General features: G+C 47.3%; 1 protein-coding gene across 1 annotated transcript; it reads right to left on the bottom strand.

Moving 5' to 3' along the window:
• Positions 1–23: 23 nt before the first annotated feature.
• Positions 24–21,115, bottom strand: PYCR1 (pyrroline-5-carboxylate reductase 1). The gene is made up of 8 exons (XM_077251310.1): positions 20,966–21,115; positions 18,209–18,333; positions 10,166–10,236; positions 6,980–7,159; positions 6,606–6,827; positions 4,063–4,155; positions 3,812–3,975; positions 24–821 (listed from the first exon to the last, which is right to left on the bottom strand). Exons 2-8 carry the CDS (start codon positions 18,273–18,275, stop codon positions 659–661), a joined length of 960 nt encoding a protein of 319 aa, XP_077107425.1. The 5' UTR covers positions 18,276–18,333; positions 20,966–21,115; the 3' UTR covers positions 24–658.
• Positions 21,116–21,397: the final 282 nt, after the last annotated feature.

Here is a 21,397-nt window from a genome sequence, read left to right as displayed (position 1 = left end):
ATAAAATGCTACTTTCAAAAGGAGAAAACAAAAAAGAGCTTTATTGTCCTGAGAAACCTTTTTGTGGAAACCACAGTGTAGAGGAGAAGCTGATCAGATAGGATTGTGGGAAAAGATTCAGTACAGCTTGCATTTTATTCATGGATATCCCTAAAATATTTCTATATAGGAGTCCAGTGGGAGGTCCTACTAGTCAGTGACCACTATCGCTGCATACAGACTGTCAATCTCTAGGAGGACCGCCCACTGGACTCATAAATACAAACACCAGGGATTTCAATGAATGAATGAAGGTTTACTGAAACGTTTCCAACAAATACGTCTATCAATCTGATCAGCTCCTCCTGCTCTAGGACAGATACCATCTTCACATGACAGGTTCCCATTAATCTGGCCACATGTTCAATGACTATGGGCAAACAATCTTTCTGGCAATATTATAGTACAGAACGTTCTTTTGTGGACTAACAATTATTGAATAACATTTTTTTCCATATGACGACTGTCATCTGTCAGCTAAAATGATCACCCAGCAAACACTTGTTTTGGTAGAAGACATCCATTTTGATCACCTTGAGACCAACCTGTATGGCCATTTAAACACTCTCAGATGCCATCTTTGTGTATGACTTTGGTCGATTGGGATTTTTGGAATTACTCAGAACTTCCTTACTCCCGGTGTTTTATTGTTGAAGAGACTGACTTTTACTCCTGGAGATGCAGTGGAAACTGATGGCGACTCCTGCTGCACTTTGCTTAGAGTTGTCTTTTTGATGGCAGCTGCAGGGATTTTTTCCTGGTCTGCATAATGCTGGAGCTCCCTGTGATGTACGAGACAGAAGAGGTTAAAGAGGCCTTTGTGGCATAGAAAAAAAGGGTCTGCTATTTTATCAGAAACTGAACCACAAGCAATAAGTCCCCCCTCAATAAGTTTCCTGCATAGAGGTGTCCCGGGGCAAGCAGAAAGCCTCAATACCATTCTTGCTTAAAAATTAAAATGATTGTTACCATGATATAAATCATTAGTACACATGAAAGTAAGCAACTTTGTAATATACAGTGGGGCAAAAAAGTATTTAGTCAGTCAGCAATAGTGCAAGTTCCACCACTTAAAAAGATGAGAGGTGTCTGTAATTTACATCATAGGTAGACCTCAACTATGGGAGACAAACTGAGAAAAAAAAAAATCCAGAAAATCACATTGTCTGTTTTTTATCATTTTATTTGCATATTCTGGTGGAAAATAAGTATTTGGTCAGAAACAAAATTTCATCTCAATACTTTGTAATACATCCTTTGTTGGCAATGACAGAGGTCAAACGTTTTCTGTAAGTCTTCACAAGGTTGCCACACACTGTTGTTGGTATGTTGGCCCATTCCTCCATGCAGATCTCCTCTAGAGCAGTGATGTTTTTGGCTTTTCGCTTGGCAACACGGACTTTCAACTCTCTCCAAAGGTTTTCTATAGGGTTGAGATCTGGAGACTGGCTAGGCCACTCCAGGACCTTGAAATGCTTCTTACAAAGCCACTCCTTCGTTGCCCTGACGGTGTGCTTTGGATCATTGTCATGTTGAAAGACCCAGCCACGTTTCATCTTCAATGCCCTTGCTGATGGAAGGAGGTTTGCACTCAAAATCTCATGATACATGGCCCCATTCATTCTTTCATGTACCCGGATCAGTCGTCCTGGCCCCTTTGCAGAGAAACAGCCCCAAAGCATGATGTTTCCACCACCATGCTTTACAGTAGGTATGGTGTTTGATGGATGCAACTCAGTATTCTTTTTCCTCCAAACACGACAAGTTGTGTTTCTACCAAACAGTTCCAGTTTGGTTTCATCAGACCATAGGACATTCCCCAAAACTCCTCTGGATCATCCAAATGCTCTCTAGCAAACTTCAGACGGGCCCGGACATGTACTGGCTTAAGCAGTGGGACACGTCTGGCACTGCAGGATCTGAGTCCATGGTGGCGTAGTGTGTTACTTATGGTAGGCCTTGTTACATTGGTCCCAGCTCTCTGCAGTTCATTCACTAGGTCCCCCCGCGTAGTTCTGGGATTTTTGCTCACGGTTCTTGTGATCATTCTGACCCCACGGGGTGGGATTTTGCGTGGAGCCCCAGATCGAGGGAGATTATCAGTGGTCTTGAATGTCTTCCATTTTCTAATTATTGCTCCCACTGTTGATTTCTTCACTCCAAGCTGGTTGGCTATTGCAGATTCAGTCTTCCCAGCCTGGTGCAGGGCTACAATTTTGTTTCTGGTGTCCTTTGACAGCTCTTTGGTCTTCACCATAGTGGAGTTTGGAGTCAGACTGTTTGAGGGTGTGCACAGGTGTCTTTTTATACTGATAACAAGTTTAAACAGGTGCCATTACTACAGGTAATGAGTGGAGGAAAGAGGAGACTCTTAAAGAAGAAGTTACAGGTCTGTGAGAGTCAGATATCTTGATTGTTTGTTTCTGACCAAATACTTATTTTCCACCAGAATATGCAAATAAAATGATAAAAAAAACAGACAATGTGATTTTCTGGATTTTTTTTTCTCAGTTTGTCTCCCATAGTTGAGGTCTACCTATGATGTAAATTACAGACGTCTCTCATCTTTTTAAGTGGTGGAACTTGCACTATTGCTGACTGACTAAATACTTTTTTGCCCCACTGTATCTTATAAAACACCAAATGTGTATTTTTTTTTATATTTTATTTTGAATGGGGCAAAAGGGGGGTGATTTGAACTTTATTTATTTTATTTTTTTTACTTGTTTCAATAGCCTCCTTAGGAAACTTGAAGCTGTGATCATCTGCTATGAATGACGACCATGGGACGGCATTCATAGCAGATCCGCAATGACAACTATGGGAGTCTCCTGCAGACGCCAGGTTGTCATGCTAAAGCATCAGCGCCCCGCGATCATGGGGCAGAGATTTGACAGCAGCAATTAACATGCTAACAGCCGCGGTTGGATTGAGATTCCATCCTCGGCTGTTAGTCATGTGCCAGATAAGATGACCAACATACTCCATTGACTTAGAATTGGTTTTGTCATTTAGATGGCGAAAATGGCACTGCAAGCTTTACTACTGTTGTCACCAAACCTGACACGCCCTGCTCTCACTGCTGTTTACAGGGATGTTCTAACTTTGAAACTATCATTACAGAGGTTGTCCAACCTTAGCATAACTGCAGACTTGTAAATCCTCACAGTGAGCTCGCTGTGAGGATTCACAAGTCTGCAGTCACCCTAAGTTGCTGGGATCGTGACCCCAAGTATGTGATTTGCATAATGTGGTCACATGCCAACTAGACAATACAAATGTATGAGTGAGGCCGGAAACGTCTAGTTGGAATGTGTCCGGAAGTATGCAAATCCCGTCCTCTGCACCCGGGAATCCTCACAGCTTGCGCACTGCATAGAGTGACTGCAGGCATATGGATAGAGGCTGTACTGCAGACACCTTCTCTAATGTTATCAACTATGACCAATCAGTATTATTGCCTACAACTGCTTGAAATTTTGAGCAATTTATATTTGTGACTTTTGGCAGTCCTACCCACTTTTGGGAAAAAGGCCAGAGCTTGGCCAAAAAGACACAGCCAACAAATTCATGATAAATTATGCCAAAAATATGGCAGACATTACAACAGACAATGACTGGAGACCATTCCTTCCAGTAGCACACGACAGCTGAAAGATGCACCAAGTTCCTTAAAAGGAGCAGGTTAATAAATTTGGCCCATGTTACGCCAGTGAATGGAAAAATCCTACAAGTACGCTAGCATATAATACATTGATGGCTGGATGCTTACCTGGTCCTGATACAAGATGCTTCCACAGCATTAATGAGAAGAGAACGGAATCCACCACTCTCCAAAAAGTGCAGCGCATGAATGGTAGCGCCCCCTGGTGAGCATACATTGTCCTTCAGCTGTCCTGGATGCTGCTCCGATTCTAAGAGCATTTTTGCTGCTCCCTGATTAAGAGGAAATAACTAATACATTTACCTTTATTACAGAAGAGGCTGAACAAGTGGTGGCAGAGGACAGAAGTCATGACTTACCAGCATGGCCTGAGCTCCGAGACGAACTGCGAGCCGCCTGGGAAGGCCCATCTTTACCCCTCCATCTGCAAGTGCATCGAGAGCTGTGAAGGCCTGAAGAAGGGCAAATCATACATGTCCATTCAATGGTTACAGACAACAGTCCTATGTCTCCACTTTCTTTCATGCAATTTTTTGAAGCCCAACTGTAGGACAAGCTAGCCACGTACTCCCTGACTGATGTGACCATTAACTTACATTCTAGTGTTCCTTGGCCATCATATGTAATTAGATAGTGGTGGGTACATAATACGTGATCTTTCCAAGGGTATCCACATTGCAGTAATATCCAAGTAATAATAAGCGAGTTGCATAAGTGAATAGGGCTTAAAATTAGATGTTTATACAGGACATATTAAAGAAAGAAAAAAAAACACTAAGATAATTCCAGTTAACTGACTGCAATTGTGATGGACTGAAAGAAGAAAAAGGAACACTATGATAAGGGATTGAAATTTCCATACTCTATACCAGCTATTGGAAGCATTTGATCTATCTATCTATAGTGACTGGTGGAGTGCTGGAGGGGAGATATGTGTCACTACGCTTAATGGAGTTAGTGACGCAAAACCCAGAGTATTTTCCTCCAGTACATTAAGTGTTGTGAGGATTTAGTGAAGTTGCATAAATGGGCTGGTTTTTATGTGGACATCCATAGGGTTGGTGGGAGGGTGTCCACCTTATCTCCACCTGCAGAGCCGACACCGCTGTTTGCTGACAGGACCTGTGTGATATCACAGTCATGTGTTCAGACACATGATGGAGGAGTCACATGATATGGGGCTTAAATGGCTCAAGGGGCAGTCTGGGTTCAGCAAGACTGGAGAGAGGACTCTTCAGTGGTTTGTGAACTGAGGAGTAAAGATTGAACCTGTGTTGCTGCAAACGTATGGACTTGGTTATAACATTTTCTTTGTTGTTTTCCTGTTTTTGCCTGAAGGACTGTTTACTTTCCCCTTCTTGTTGGTTTATCCTGCACTATAATAAAACCCACTGAAGATTTAAAGAGACAGTGTTCCAGTTTTCTACCTCTGTGTACCACCAAGTGAGTTGAACTACCACACTATATAAAAATGATGAGAAAAGGAGGTACTCCATAGAGAAATTGTATTAAATAAACATAAAATTTATATTTTTATTGGTTTGTGTAGGTATCTTGGCTCACATCTTCTTGCTTTTGATTTCTTTGGACCACTAGCACCCATGAATTACATAAGAAATGTGCTTGGAGCTGCAATCTCTCTTCTGTCTGGAGAGATCGGTATATGTGTATATTATATTGTGTACATTAGCGTGCCAGGTAGGCGAGGGTTTGATTAGTGCACCTGGCAGGCCCTGCAGATAAACAGGCTAGGCGTTCATCTTAGTCAGTTACCTCAGGGAAGACTGGAGGTGGCTTGGAGCTGAAGAGAAGCCAGAACCCCGCTCTGGGAAGAGTCTGCACAGGCCGTGTACAGGGAACCACAAGTATCAGTGGTTATGGACAATAGCTATTTTGTGTGACCGAGCAGGGACTAGCTTAGCCTTGTATGAGTAGCCAGGGTTTGTTCTGTTTAGTTAGCGCCTGGACAAGGCTAGGGATTTATGTTTAGGAGTTTGTTTTGGTGCAACCTGTGGAAAGCAATCCACGTGTTTGGACGAAAACGCCATTGCCTGTGTGAACATTACCCAAGGCCTACCAGAGAGTGAAACCCTGCAATATATACACTGCATGTTTGTAGTGTTATATCCCAGTGTGTTGTATATTTCCAGGAAGATACTAATTCTTTATTGGTGAAGTTTAAAGGTTCCTGAGCAGTTCTACCTGAGTTCCCAAACTATAAAGTGCTCCTATATGTGATCTCATTCATAAGACCTATAAGCAATGTATATACACAATGTGATAACTATTATATTACTGTGTAATTACCCACCCCTTACAGTGTCATCAGAAAGTGGTCTGCGGGGACCCAGGCCTGATATCCTGTCCTGGGAAGCTGCTTGGTGGACCACCCAGCGTGTCCCTCCCCCACCCCAAGGCTGGCTGTTATCTATTAGCTTTATACAATGAAACAATATTGGATCCAGTCTCCTTTTTAGCTCCATCTAGATCCCGACTGTTCAGAAGCAGGACATAGTGGACACAATACAATGTGCTGATGGCTGACATGAGCACCCAGTGCTTAGGAGAAGCTCCGAAGCAAGAAGGGCAAGTAGGAGTCTGGGCTATGGTTTGTAGTGGATTTCTTGAATGAGCCAGTGCTATCAAAAACATGCAGTTGTCCTGGGGAAACTCAGAAAAACCATGGCGTGGGGGAGCCAATGGCAATTTTGCACAGGACACCATTCAGTCTATGGCCAGCCCTGCACAGAATTCTTAGATAAACCTTTTAAGCAGCATCTTGACACCCCTGGCACTGTTTATCTTTAGGAGCCATTTATTTCTTGAGGCACTGAAAGTCAGCCATACCCCATAAACACTACATTGGTCTACGTAGTACGGAATAAGACACTTGTGAACTTACATAAGCAGGCCCACTTCCACTTAGTCCTGTAACAGCATCAATCAGGTCCTCCTCCACCTCGGTACAAAAGCCCACACTCTGCATCAACTGCTCAAGAAGTTGCCCATCCTCCACCTCTGCATGGGTCCCCGTGGCGTACACTGTGGCCCCTTCTCTTACAATCACAGGAGTATTGGTCATGCAGCGCATGACTCTGGGGGCTGGATGGAAGCCGGTAAGTTTCTGTAAAGTTACAAGGGATGAAATAAGAAACGGAGAACTTTGGCTATAAGGGTTTGGAAATATGGGGGGAGTACTGATCTAGTGACACATTATAAATGGTGTATTACACACACGCCACAGACTATATGTAGTATAGGACACATCGATGTTACCTTCTCTATAGTGCTGATGGTGACACCGGCCGCGCAGGACACAACCATATGACGATCCTCAATGTCAGAGCCAATCTCATCCAGCACAAAGGGAATGATAGGAGGTTTCACTGCCAGGAAGATGACATCGCTGTTCTTCACTGTGTCTTTGTTACTAGTGGTAAAATTTATACCAATTTTCTGAGAATGCAAAAAGGTACATTAATATAACATAAAACAATTTTATGTAAACCAACATGCAAAGTAACATTCCCAGCATCATACCGTGTTCACACTTCCATATGTCCCGACCTGAGCATGAACTGGGATTCATGGACCGGCCGCGGGTCTCCTGGCAGCTCATAGGGATATACGAAGCTGTCAATTTCAAGTAAGATGACCCGCAGGTAGTCCAAGCGTCAGTCTGTGCTCAGACCTTGACACATAGATGCAAACGTGGCGAGACTGAGAGGCAACATACACAATAGACAGCGGTCAGCTAAACCATCTTTTGTCCAGTAGCCATCTCTTCCAACTCCTCCATACACAGAAGCATTTGCTCTGCCGATCAGTCCTGTATTCTTTACAAAATGGCCTATTTTACCAAGAAAAGAAAAAAAAGAAATCGGACACACCAGATCATCTGTTATAGAAGAAATGAGAGGCCTCCTTACACAGCAGTCAGCTAAGCCTGCCGATATCGGTGGGTTCGACCATCTTTAATGTATATTGCAGCCTTCACCAGGTCAAAACGAGCCAGATTCTGCTCTTAAAGGGAACCTATCACCCCGATTTTTAAAGATTAGATAAAAATAGTGTGAAATAGGGGCAGAGCTGGGCTTTACATTAGTGCCTTTTTGGTGCCTTTACAGCCCCGTTAGGCTGCCGAAATACCTGTGTGAAGTGGCCGTTTTGTCCTGTCACTCAAGTTGGTCAGGTCGGATGGGCGTGGTCACAGCGCTGTTTGTCTCCCAGGATCCTGCTCATCATTACGTTGGTGGCGTAGTGGTGTGCGCATGTCCAGCAGATGAATCCACTGCCCAGGAGATGAATAACAGCGCGGTCTTCGCTATTCAGCAGTTTACCGGTGGGCGCGGCCATCTTTCCTGTGGCCGCGCCTGCGCAGATGGAGCGCTCTGCTGCCCGGGGCTTCAGGAAAATGGCCGCCGCGATCTCCATCTGCGCACGCGCGGAATCCCGCGGCCATTTTCCTGAAGCCCCGGGCAGCAGAGCGCTCCATCTGCGCAGGCGCGGCCACAGGAAAGATGGCCGCGCCCACCGGTAAACGGCTGAATAGCGAAGACCGCGCCGTTATTCATCTCCTGGGCAGTGGATTCATCTGCTGGACATGCGCACACCACTACGCCACCAACGTAATGATGAGCAGGATCCTGGGGGACAAACAGCGCTGTGACCACGCCCATCCGACCTGACCAACTTGAGTGACAGGACAAAACGGCCACTTCACAAAGGTATTTCGGCAGCCTAACGGGGGAATAAAGGCAACAAAAAGGCCCTAATGTAAAGCCCAGCTCTGCCCCTATTTCACACTATTTTTATCTAATCTTTAAAAAACGGGGTGATAGGTTCCCTTTAATTTTTCCCGCTGCTCCCCCGAGTATTCAGTTTTTTGTATATTTAAAAAGTGCCATATGTTTCTAAGTGGGGTGGGGGGTGTTATCGGGATTCTTTGGGGGCATGTAACGCTCTGCTTAATTACAATGTGAGCCCCACCCCCCTTGGTAAAGACCATAAAAATTTGCACCAAAATAACAAGGCCCAGATCTCTGGAACTGTATAAGGGCTTGTTCACACTTTGCAGATTTTGCTGTGGATTTTTCCGCAGCGGATTTGGAAAAACCGCAGTGCCAAACCGCTGCGGTTTTCACTGCGGATTTTCCTGCGGTTTCTTCCGCGGATTCCTCTGCGGGTTTTCAACAGCACTTTACTATTGGTGCATGTTGAAAACCGCTGCGGAATCCGCAGAAAGAAGTGACATGCTCCTTTTTTTCCGCAGCAATTCTGCGCGGTTTTTAAAGGGATTTTCCGCAATGTGGGCACAGCGGTTTTTGTTTTCCATAGGGTAACATTGTACTGTACCCTGCATGGAAAACTGCTGCGGATCCGCAGCGTCAAATCTGCTGCGGATCCGCAGCAAAAACCGCAAAGCGTGAACATAGCCTAAAGGCTTTAGAAAATAAATAACCAGAGTACTCAGGGGAGCGGCGGGAATAAAATAAGAGAAACGGACCACTTTTTCACCTGGTGATAGGTTCTCCAAAGTTTTGCAGCATGTAGGGAGTATTTTATGAAGTGACAGCAATTAATTGTAGATTTTTAGCACAATTATCACATTCTGGGGCGTACAGCTCGCTCCATGAGGTATGTAATATAACTGAGTGGTGATGTGTCACACTGGAATTATGGCTCTTTATGGATGTCTGATCATAGATGACTGCATCTTCCAGACAGCTGTGTTATCTATATGGTTTGCTGCACCAATAAATATGGATTAAATAGGAAATATGACAAACTCCAGACGGGGCAAGTGAAAGCTCACAATGTCACATAAACGTTAGGTGACAAAGAGCCGAAGCCATCCCGAGACATGAAGATCGCAACATAATGCGAGCGGGGTCAGGAGACCATCACAGGCCCCATCCATAAATGACCACAATGTAAGGTCCGTGCTCTTACTTGCATCCCATCTGTTTTTTTGCATCAAAATTGCAAATTTTTGGGTTCTGTGACTTGTCTGTGGTCTGATATCAGCAGCCACCTCACTCTCACAAAACAGACCACCTGTCCCACATCCTCTGATGAAGGTGGGGGAGAAGCGGCCTATTAGAGAATCCTAGTAGACCCAGGGCAGTTCTTATTTTCCTTGGGGGAGAATGGTAATTAGAGGTGGTCCGAGTAACAGACAACCCCTTTATCATTAGTTAGTTCACTAGTAATACATGTTCTACAGAAATGTCTACTGGAGTCAGTGACGGACTGCCATATAGAGCTGTCTATGTGACCATAGTGATGTCTGCTGTGTAAGGTCACACATTCACCACCTTCTGCAGTCCTGGGCCAGCCTCCTCCATGTGTCATGCAGAATAAAGTGTGGCTATACGATTGTCTATTGGACTAGTATCTGGTTCGCTCTCCTCTATATTATCCTTATGGTCATCTCGACAGAAGATCATCAGAACGTCTCACCCTCAGTCCAGACACGGTGGGCAGATCAGTATCCGGAGAGCTAGCAGTGATCTTGTGTGCCGCCAATACCCCTGGAACAAGAGAAATCATCTTTTCAAAATCCCTGTATTGTTGTAAAATGTTTGTGATTTTATACTTAATAAAAATCTATTTCAGTTAAAAAAAAAAAAAAAAAAAAGGAGGTGTAAGAAGGATGTAATAGCACATGTACAATGGACGGAGCGGATGTAAGAACTGGCCCCAGGAACCAAGCCTGCTCCCTAGAGGGTAGGAGATGGTTGTACTATACAGCCAGCACATACCAATAACAGTGTAAAATGGTACCAATTAAAATAAATAAAAATACAGCTTGGCATGCAAACCAAACAAGTCCTCACACAGGGCCACTGATGGCCGTACAGATTAGTATAGAGCAGATGTGTGCACCAGTCTTAAGGTACCTTCACACTGAACAACTTAACAACGATAACGACAGCGATCCGTGACGTTGCACCGTCCTGGATAGCGACATCGTTGTGTTTGACATGCAGCAGCGATCAGGATCCTGCTGTGACATCGTTGGTCGGAGCTAGAAGGCCAGCACCTTATTTCGTCGCTGGATCACCCGCTGACATCACTGGATCGGCGTGTGTGACGCGGATTCAGCGATGTCTTCACTGGTAACCAGGGTAAACATCGGGTTACTAAGTGCAGGGCCGCGCTTAGTAACCAGATATTTACCCTGGTTACCATTGTAAAGGTAAAAAAACCCAAACACTACATACTCACCTTCTGATGTCTGTCGCGTCCCCCGGTGTCCGCTTCCCTGCACTGTGTCAGCACCGGCCGGCCGTAAAGCAGAGCACAGCGGTGACGTCACCGCTCTGCTTTAGGGCCGGCGCTTACACAGTGCAGGGAAGCGGACGCCGGGGGACGCGACAGATACCGGAATGTAAGTAAGTAGTGTTTGGGTTTTTTTACATTTACACTGGTAACCAGGGTAAACATCGGGTTACTAAGCGCGGCCCTGCGCTTAGTAACCCGATGTTTACCCTGGTTACCCGGGGACTTCGGCATCGTTGGTCGTTGGAGAGCTGTCTGTGTGACAGTTCTCCAGCGACCACACAACGACGAAACAGCGACGCTGCAGCGATCGGCATCGTTGTCTATATCGCTGCAGCGTCGCTTAATGTGACGGTACCTTTAGAGCAAAGTGTAGACTCGAGCAATTGACTCTCAGCAAGCAGCCTGAATGGTAATCGTCATTCAACTCCTTTGCTAGAATTCATCAGTTACATGGCTCCCAGTACTTACTGTTGTAGCTCCAGGGTGGATCTCTGTAGATGTTATCTCAGCAGAGGTGCTATAATATAGAGATGTAATCAGGACAGCGTCTTTGATCACCTTCTCCACACCAGGATGTGTTGAGCAGCTGTCCCTAAAGGTACCTTCACACTAATCGATATCGCTAGCGATCCGTGACGTTGCAGCGTCCTGGCTAGCGATATCGTTTAGTTTGACACGCAGCAGCGATCAGGATCCTGCTGTGATATCGCTGGTCGTTGAACAAAGTTCAGAACTTTATTTGGTCGTCAGACCGGCGTGTATCGTCGTGTTTGACACCAAAAGCAACGATACCAGCGATGTTTTACACTGGTAACCAGGGTAAACATCGGGTTACTAAGCGCAGGGCCGCGCTTAGTAACCCGATGTTTACCCTGGTTACCAGTGTAAAATGTAAAAAAAAAAAAACTACATACTCACCTTCGTGTCCCCCGGCGTCCGCTTCCCACACTGACTGAGCGCCGTAAAGTGAAAGTGAAAGTACAGCACAGCGGTGACGTCACCGCTCTGCTGTTAGGGCCGGCGCTCAGTCAGTGCAGGAAGCGGACGCCGGGGACGCGAATGTAAGTATGTACTGTTTGTTTTTTTCACATTTTACGCTGGTAACCAGGGTAAACATCGGGTTACTAAGCGCGGCCCTGCGCTTAGTAACCCGATGTGTACCCTGGTTACCCGGGGACCTCGGCATCGTTGGTCGCTGGAGAGCGGTCTGTGTGACAGCTCTCCAGCGATCAAACAGCGACGCTGCAGCGATCGGCATCGTTGTCGCTATCGCTGCAGCGTCGCTTAATGTGAAGGTACCTTAATTTATAACTAACCAGCTCCTATAATCCCGCTCTCCTCTCCCTGCAATGGGGGCCTATAAATTTAGATTCATTCTTAGGGGTCGCACGCATTCAGCAAAGCATCGCATTAGCTAAGCATCAAGTTAAAGGGCAGTTATTCCATGGCAGTTAGTCAGGGCAGGAGTCAGGTAACCCACACTCTGCTCTCCCTTTTATCCATGTGCTTTATTCCTATCCTCCTATGTTCCCTGGCCATCCACTTTCACCGCTGCATCCCCCCTCAATCACGACTCATATTCATCAGCTCATCTCTCCTTCCCTCTCCCATGTACAGCTCCCATGCACTTCTCACCTTCCTGAAAAACCTCAGCCCATCTTGCCCAAAAACACTGCACAAAAAAAATTCATACACTTCCAAAAACTACTTGCTTTTTATCTTCTTGCTCCTACTGATTTCGGGGGAAATCTCCCCCAACTCCGGTCCCCCATCCCCCAACCTCAACCGCTACCCTTCCTCATATCAAAACCATACTAACCTTATTAATATTACTTGCACTCCCTCACCTCTCTCTTTCAATTGTGCCCTTTGGAATCCACAGTCTGTATGTAACAAGCTTCCTTTCCTGTACAACTACTTTCTGAATAAGTCTCTGAATCTGTTGGCCCTCACTGAAACCTTGATCCAGGACTCTGACACTGTCTCTCCTCCTGCCATTTCCCATGGTGGCTTACAATTCTCCCATTCCCCAAGACCCACAAACAGACCTGGTGGTGGAGTCGGCATACTCCTGTCCCCACAATGCACCTCTTCCAGGTCATCCCCCAGTTCCGTCACGCTCATTCCCTTCTTTTGAGGTCCACACCATCAGGCTCTTTCGGCCCCTCTCCCTCAGAGTAGCGGTCATATACCGGCCCTCAGGTTTGCCCACCCACTTCCTGGACCATTTCTCAGCCTGGCTGCCGTACTTTATGTCCTCAGAACTTCCAACCCTTATCCTGGGAGACTTCAACATCCCCATCAACAGCCCCATTTCCACATCTGCGTCCCAGCTTCTATTACTAACCACTTCTCTCGGCCTCTCACAGCTCTCAACCTCTGAGACACACAACGGTAACAGCCTTGACTTGGTCTTTGTCCGGCTCTGTTCAATCTCCTGCCGAAATAACTCACCGCTTCCCCTCTCTGACCACAACATTCTCTCCTTCACGCTCACAAATCCTCGCCCACCCCAGAACACTCCTACCTACCATTCTGTCAGAAATCTACATGCTATTGACCCTCATACGCTCTCAGACTCCCTACACTCATCATTGTCCCCAATCTCCTCTTTTTCCTGTCCTGATCTCGCTGTACATCACTTCAATGACACTATTAGGCTATGTGCACACGTCAGGATTTCTGGCAGAAATTTTCCTGACAAAAACCGGACATTTCTGCCAGAAATCCGCATATGTTTTTACCGCGTTTTTGATGCGGTTTTTTTGCGTTTTTTCCCAATGCATAGAATAGCGGGAAAAACGCGAACAAAACGCAAAATTAATGAACATGCTGCTTTTTTTTTTTTACCGCGATGCGTTTTTTTTTGCGGAAAAAAAACGCATCATGTGCACAAAAATTGCAGAATGCATTCTAAATTATAGGATGCATAATGCATGCGTTTTTAATGAGTTTTTATAGCGTTTTTATCGCGAAAAAACCTGAACGTGTGCACATACCCTTAGAAGCACCCTGGACCAAGTAGCTCTCCTCACCCTCAGAACCTCCAAACACAGAGTAAAACAGCCCTGGCTCACATCGCAAACTCGGCTTCTCCAGCGATGCTCTAGGTGTGCTGAACGCTTACGGAGGAAAACTCGCACACCAGAAAACTTCATCCACTTCAAATTTATGTTAAAGACCTATAACTGTGCCCTTCACCTCACCAAACAGACCTACTACACCACCGTGATCTCCTCACTATCCAAACAACCCCAAGAAACTTTTTGACACCTTTCACTCCCTCCTCAGGCCAAAAGCACAAGCCCTTATCACAGACATTTGTGCTGATGACCTGGCCTCCCACTTTATAGACAAAATAGATACCATCTGTTAGGAAATCCGCTCCCAGCCACTAAGTGCAGTGACTCCCATCCCCTCCCTGCATTTCCCCTGGCTCACTCTCCACATTCGATCCCATCTCCAAGCTCCTCTCTTCTTCTCATCCGACTACATGCACTACTGACCCCATTCCCTCACATCTGCTCCAGTCTCTCTCTCCAGTTGTCACAACTCACCTAACTACAATCTTTAATCTCTCCCTCTCCTCTGGCATCTTCCTCTCCTCCTTCAAACACTTTCATTACTCCATTATTAAAGACACCCGCCTTCGACCCATCCTCCACAAATAACTACAGACCGGTCTCCAATCTCCCCTTCATCTCTAAACTCTTGGAGCGCCTGATCTACTCCCGCCTTACCCGTTACCTCTCCACTCACTCACTCCCTCCTAGACCCTTCACAGTCCGGTTTCCGCCCCCTACATTCGACAGAATCTGCACTCAAAGTGACCAATGACCTTCTGACAGCAAAATGCAATGGTGACCATTCTCTGCTCATTCTTCTCAACCTTTCTGCAGCTTTCGACACTGTTGACCACCCTCTCCTACTCTCTAGGCTCCAGTCACTAGGCATTAAGGACACTGCTCTCTCCTGGTTCTCTTCCTATCTTTCTGACCGCTCCTTCAGTGTTCTGTTCGCTGGCTCCACTTCATCTCCTCTTCCTCTCGCTGTCGGTGTACCTCAGGGCTCAGTCCTTGGCCCCTTCTCTTCTCCCTCTACACGGCCTTAATTGGACAGACCATGAGCAGATTTGGCTTTCAGTACCATCTTTACGCTGATGACACACAACTATACACGTCATCCCCTGACCTTACTCCCGCTGTACTACAGAACACCAGTGACTGTCTGCAGTCTCCAACATCATGTCCGCTCTCTATCTGAAACTCAACCTCTCCAAAACGGAACTTCTTCTGCTCCCGACATCTACTAAATCTGACATTTCCCTCTCCGTGGGTGGCACCATAATAACACCTCGGCAGCAGGCGCGCTGTCTGGGTGTTATGTTTGACTCAAGATCTCTCCTTCACAACCCATATACAATCTCTTGCGGCTTACACCTAAAGAACATCTCTAGAATCCGCCCTTTTCTCACCATGGAAACAACACAAACCCTCACTGTTGCCCTGATCCACTCCCGCCTGGACTACTGCAATGCTCTATTAATTGGCCTCCCCCTTACTCGACTTTCCCCTCTCCAGTCTATCCTTAATGCAGCAGCCAGGGTTGTCCATCTGGCTAATCGTTACTCAGACGCATCCGCTCTTCGCCAGTCGTTACACTGGCTGCCCATTCATTACAGGATACAATTCAAAGTACTTGTTCTCACCCACAAAGCTCTCCACAGTGCGGCCCCCCCTTACATCTCCTCCCTCATTTCTGTCTATCGGCCTAACCGACCGCTGCGCTCTGCAAATCACTTTCGACTAACCTCTGCACTAATCCATACCTCCCACTCCCGTCTCTAAGACTTCTCCAGTGCTGCGCCAATCCTCTGGAATGATCTACCCCAAGATATTAGGACCATCCACAATTTGCATAGTTTTAGGCGCTCCCTCAAAACTCATTTGTTCCGAGCGGCCTATCCCATTCACTAATCAAAGTCATTTTATGTTTGTGTGTAGCCTATTCACTATCACCATCTATCCCCCACCCCCTGAAGATGGCTGGACCATCATTGTAAACACATCATTGTAAATACACACCTGTACTTTGTAACTCCCCACCTCATTGTAGATTGTAAGCTCTCACGAGCAGGGTCGTCTTATTTTGCTTTAATTATTGTATTGTTAACATTGTTACTTATGACTGTTGTGTTTGAAACTGTTAAACTGTAAAGCGCTGCGGAATATGTTGGCGCTATATAAAGATTATTATTATTAGTTGATCCGCCTAGCTATTCATGTGTGCACTAGCCATAGAGCATAGTCTAGAGCAGTGGAGCCCCGTAGATGTTGAGGTGTGCACTAGCCATAGAGCATAGTGTAGAGTAGTGGAGCCCCCTAGCTGTTGAGGTGTGCACTAGCCATAGAGCATAGTGTAGAGCAGTGGAGCCCCCTAGCTGTTGAGGTGTGCACTAGCCATACAGCATAGTGTAGAGCAGTGGAGCCCCCTAGCTGTTGAGGTGTGCACTAGCCATACAGCATAGTGTAGAGCAGTGGAGCCCCCTAGCTGTTGAGGTGTGCACTAGCCATAGAGCATAGTGTAGAGCAGTGGAGCTCCGTTGCTGTTGAGGTGTGCACTAGCCATAGAGCATAGTGTAGAGCAGTGGAGCCACCTAGCTGTTGAGGAGTGCATTAGCCATAGAGTATGGTGTAGAGCAGTGGAGCCCCCTAGCTGTTGAGGAGTGCACTAGCCATGAAGCATGGTGTAGAGCAGTGGAGCCCCCTAGCTGTTGAGGTGTGCACTAGCCATAGAGCATAGTGTAGAGCAGTGGAGCCCCCTAGCTGTTGAGGTGTGCACTAGCCATAGAGCATAGTGTAGAGCAGTGGAGCCCCCTAGCTGTTGAGGTGTGCACTAGCCATAGAGCATAGTGTAGAGCAGTGGAGCCCCCTAGCTGTTGAGGTGTGCACTAGCCGTAGAGCATAGTGTAGAGCAGTGGAGCCCCCTAGCTGTTGAGGTGTGCACTAGCCGTAGAGCATAGTGTAGAGCAGTGGAGCCCCCTAGCTGTTGAGGTGTGCACTAGCCGTAGAGCATAGTGTAGAGCAGTGGAGCCCCCTAGCTGTTGAGGTGTGCACTAGCCATAGAGCATAGTGTAGAGCAGTGGAGCCCCCTAGCTGTTGAGGTGTGCACTAGCCATAGAGCATAGTGTAGAGCAGTGGAGCCCCCTAGCTGTTGAGGTGTGCACTAGCCATAGAGCATAGTGTAGAGCAGTGGAGCCCCCTAGCTGTTGAGGTGTGCACTAGCCATAGAGCATAGTGTAGAGCAGTGGAGCCCCCTAGCTGTTGAGGTGTGCACTAGCCATAGAGCATAGTGTAGAGCAGTGGAGCCCCCTAGCTGTTGAGGTGTGCACTAGCCATAGAGCATAGTGTAGAGCAGTGGAGCCCCCTAGCTGTTGAGGTGTGCACTAGCCATAGAGCATAGTGTAGAGCAGTGGAGCCCCCTAGCTGTTGAGGTGTGCACTAGCCATAGAGCATAGTGTAGAGCAGTGGAGCCCCCTAGCTGTTGAGGTGTGCACTAGCCATAGAGCATAGTGTAGAGCAGTGGAGCCCCCTTGCTGTTGAGGTGTGCACTAGCCATAGAGCATAGTCTAGAGCAGTGGAGCCCCATAGATGTTGAGGTGTGCACTAGCCATAGAGCATAGTGTAGAGCAGTGGAGCCCCCTAGCTGTTGAGGCGTGCACTAGCCATAGAGCATAGTGTAGAGCAGTGGAGCCCCCTAGCTGTTGAGGTGTGCACTAGCCATAGAGCATAGTGTAGAGCAGTGGAGCCCCCTAGCTGTTGAGGCGTGCACTAGCCATAGAGCATAGTGTAGAGCTGTGGAGCCCCCTAGCTGTTGAGGTGTGCACTAGCCATAGAGCATAGTGTAGAGCTGTGGAGCCCCCTACCTGTAGGAGGTAATTCTCCAATAATAAGGTCTTCAGATTATCACAATTTTATTATGATAATAAGGCAATATATCTACCTATATAAAGGTAGGAAGGTGGGATGGCTTTCGCATTTTTTTGATTAAAAAAAAAAACATGTTAACTAAATACCGCGCATTATTGTTATGCACTATGCTATTTATCTAATCATTATGTTCCTGTATTGGTTTTTTCCTATATAAGGTATGTGTAGGAACTGAATGTTAAGCAAATATCTTGCAATCTCAGAAAAGAAATAGATGAATTGTATATACCTGCTGCAGTGAAGCCCCTGACTAGGGAATAGGTCAGCTGTCCAGCGCCGATGAACCCCACACTCATGATGATCCTTGGTACGATCAATACCGTGGTCACAAAGTCAGCGGGTGCAGACTAGAGCCTGCAAAGTGGACATGCAACATGTGATTAGCAGTCATGGTGCAATAATATATATATACACACATCCCAGACAGGCAGCCTGCCCACTGAACAGCCGGCACCGCACACCTGCCCCGGACCTGCAGCATGCCATGGACACGCAATGGAAACAGCAGACACAGCCATTTACTGGGTGGCAAGTGCGGTCCAAGACCACCTCACACCTAAAAGACCACCTGCAGTCCACACTGCTCTTAAAGCCTTATTCTAAGTGATGATCCATCTTTAGAAGTCATAAGATAAATGTCTTAGTATTTCTCTTATTTTTAATATAGAACTTATTGTAAAGAATCCTTACCTATACTGCTGATGAAAACACCAGGTAGAGAACTATGAGGGGAATGTAGCAATACAAGCATTTCATATGTGGATCTTAGTCCAGGAGACACTAAAGTAACGTGACAAGGTCTCTTAAAGGGAACCTGTCACCCCCAAAATCGACGGTGAGCTAAGGCCACCGGCATCAGGGGCTTATCTACAGCATTCTGTAATGCATTCTGTAATGCTGTAGATAAGCCCCCGATGTAACCTGAAAGGTAAGAAAAACAGGTTAGATTATACTCACCCGGGGGCGGTCCCGCTGCGGTCTGGTCCGATGGGTGTCCAGTCCGGGGCCTCCCATCTTCATACGATGACGTCCTCTTCTTGTCTTCACGCTGCGGCTCCAGTGCAGGCGTACTGATTTGCCCTGTTGAGGGCAGAGCAAAGTACTGCAGTGCGCAGGCGCTGGGCCTCTCGGACCTTTCCCGGCGCCAGCTTTACTCTGCTGTCTCTAGTAGTCCCATAGACCATGAATAAGCGGCAGCCAAGCATGCCCATCACCATCGCCCCGTTCTCATGATCGCTCGGAGTCCCAAGAGGTTGGAACCTTAGCGATCGCGTAATTTGTCTCCAGTTCTATGGCTAAGGACTCAATTAGCCCAAAACTTGCTAGGAGCCTCCACCATGCTTTACTGTTGCCTGCAGATTCATTACTATAGTGGTCTCCAGACCTTCATTGAACAAACTGCCTTCTGTTTCAGCCAAATATTTCACATAGTGACCTATCAGTGCCGAGCTCCTGACGACCAATTTTCTGCATCCAGTTTTTATGTTTTCGTGCATAGTTGAGTTTCTTGCCCTTGTTTCTTGGATTTTACCCACAATTCTTCCATGAAGACCTCTTCTGGACAGACTTCTCCGAACAGTACAGGGGTGTAGCTGGGTCCCAGCGGTGGCTGCTACTTCTGAGCTGATGGCACTGCTGGACAGCATCCAATTTAAAGGGATGTAATTATGACGTGTCTTATCTGCTGCACTAAGTTTGGCCACCCACTGCATCCATGGTCCTCAATGTTGGCCATTTCTTGGCGGCCTCAATGCTGAGAAATACAGGCCGATACTAATCCTACATGCACGGGGGTATCGGCATGGCTCTAACTGTGCCCCCAGGACCAGTGCAGGGGCGCGGATACAGCCACCATACAGAGTGGTGGCTGAACCAGTGCCCACGTCGCCACGGTGACAAACTGGAACGTTGCTGGGAGGAATAAAGGTTGTTTTTCACGGCTGCCTAAACCTTTGGCACAGTTCTGTAATTCGTGGTGGTATGAGACACTGGGCCATTAGTGTGCATACCATTATTAAGAGAAATAGATGCCAGGGGCACCAAGATGCTCTCTAGGTGCGCTGTATCACTTGGGAGCAGGAGGGAAATTGCAGTTAGGGCTCGCTCACACCAGTAAAACACGGCCAAGTACAATCCCAGAAAAAGTCAGATAGCACTCAGATGAATGTTTTGCACATTGATGATCGGATTTCACTTGCCCATTCAAGTCTATGGGTGTGAGTGAAAAATCTGACTGCACTCGGATGTCATCAGAGTGCAGTCCAATGTACTCGCACAGAGACAATGGAGAAATGTTGCTCTCCACCTTCTCGGCACCTGTGCTGCCATTCATGGGAGAGAATCGGCTCACACAGTTTGATCCGGGTGTCATTAGCGTAACTGACCCGATTCTCTCCCACAAGGGCATATTGGCTCATGTGACCGCGGCCTCGATGGGCGCTGGGGAAGCAGCAGCCATGTCCTGTCCCCAGCAGAAGACCCCGCGTGCCCCCAGGCGCTATCCCCAGTCCGCAGGGACACGCAGGTCGCCCATACATCCTGCAGCTGGGCACTCGTATTGTGAATACAGTAGTGCAGCAGCCGGGTCACAAGTGAGGGGCCGCCTGGCTATGAGGGTCCACCAGGGTGGGCTTCAGCACGTGACGTCACAGCGTGGCGGTGGTCCTCGTGTCAGGTGACCACCTGTAGTCCTACTAAGGGGTGATAAGGAGAACCACAAGTCTCAGCTAGCTACAGGTGCCAGGATTCAGCACCAGAGGGTGACAACATGTGGAATGACAAGTCTGCATTCTGCACGCTGGGAGTTGTAGTTCCCCACAGGTGCAGACCTGACTTGGTGCCTGGTATGGAGTAGGTCCACACACCCGCAGTAAGAATGATGCAATTCTGTGGCATCACTGCCAGAGGGGGGAAGAAATCTGTGTGTGACGTGTCTGATGTAACTCCATGACACGTGGCCTCCCAGCACCCGCTCCCTTTCCGTTACCTCCTCTCCGGCTTCCACCAATTTGCCTCGGCCGTCAGCTGCTCCGCGTCCTCCTCCTCCTCGTCTTGCACACGCTGCAGAACAATACCGGTACCGAATTACCGGGTGCCAGGGGAAGCCACGCCCTCAATCCTAGATTATGCATGCCACGCCCTATTAGCGTTTCCCTATAGGACCTTTCCGAGGCCCCGCCCCCTGTATTATTGCCAATGCACCGCCCTCACGCCGCATGGCTTAGGTCAAGTCGGCCCGCCCCTTTATCGTGTGCCACCAATAACAGAAGTCCGAGAAAGCCCCGCCTGTTTCTCTAAAGAGCCAGTGACAGCTAGTGGAGCAGTAGGGGGCGGGTCCGAGGCTGAATGTGCGGGACCGTTGTTCCCTGTGATAGGAGCACGTGACGCAGCTCCCTGCTGGTGGTCACCGTCAGCTGCC

The sequence above is a fragment of the Ranitomeya variabilis genome, chromosome 4, assembly GCF_051348905.1.
Source record: "Ranitomeya variabilis isolate aRanVar5 chromosome 4, aRanVar5.hap1, whole genome shotgun sequence".
NCBI lineage: Eukaryota > Metazoa > Chordata > Amphibia > Anura > Dendrobatidae > Ranitomeya > Ranitomeya variabilis.
Note: the sequence above shows the minus strand (reverse complement) of the source record. Positions and strands in the feature narration are given on the sequence as shown.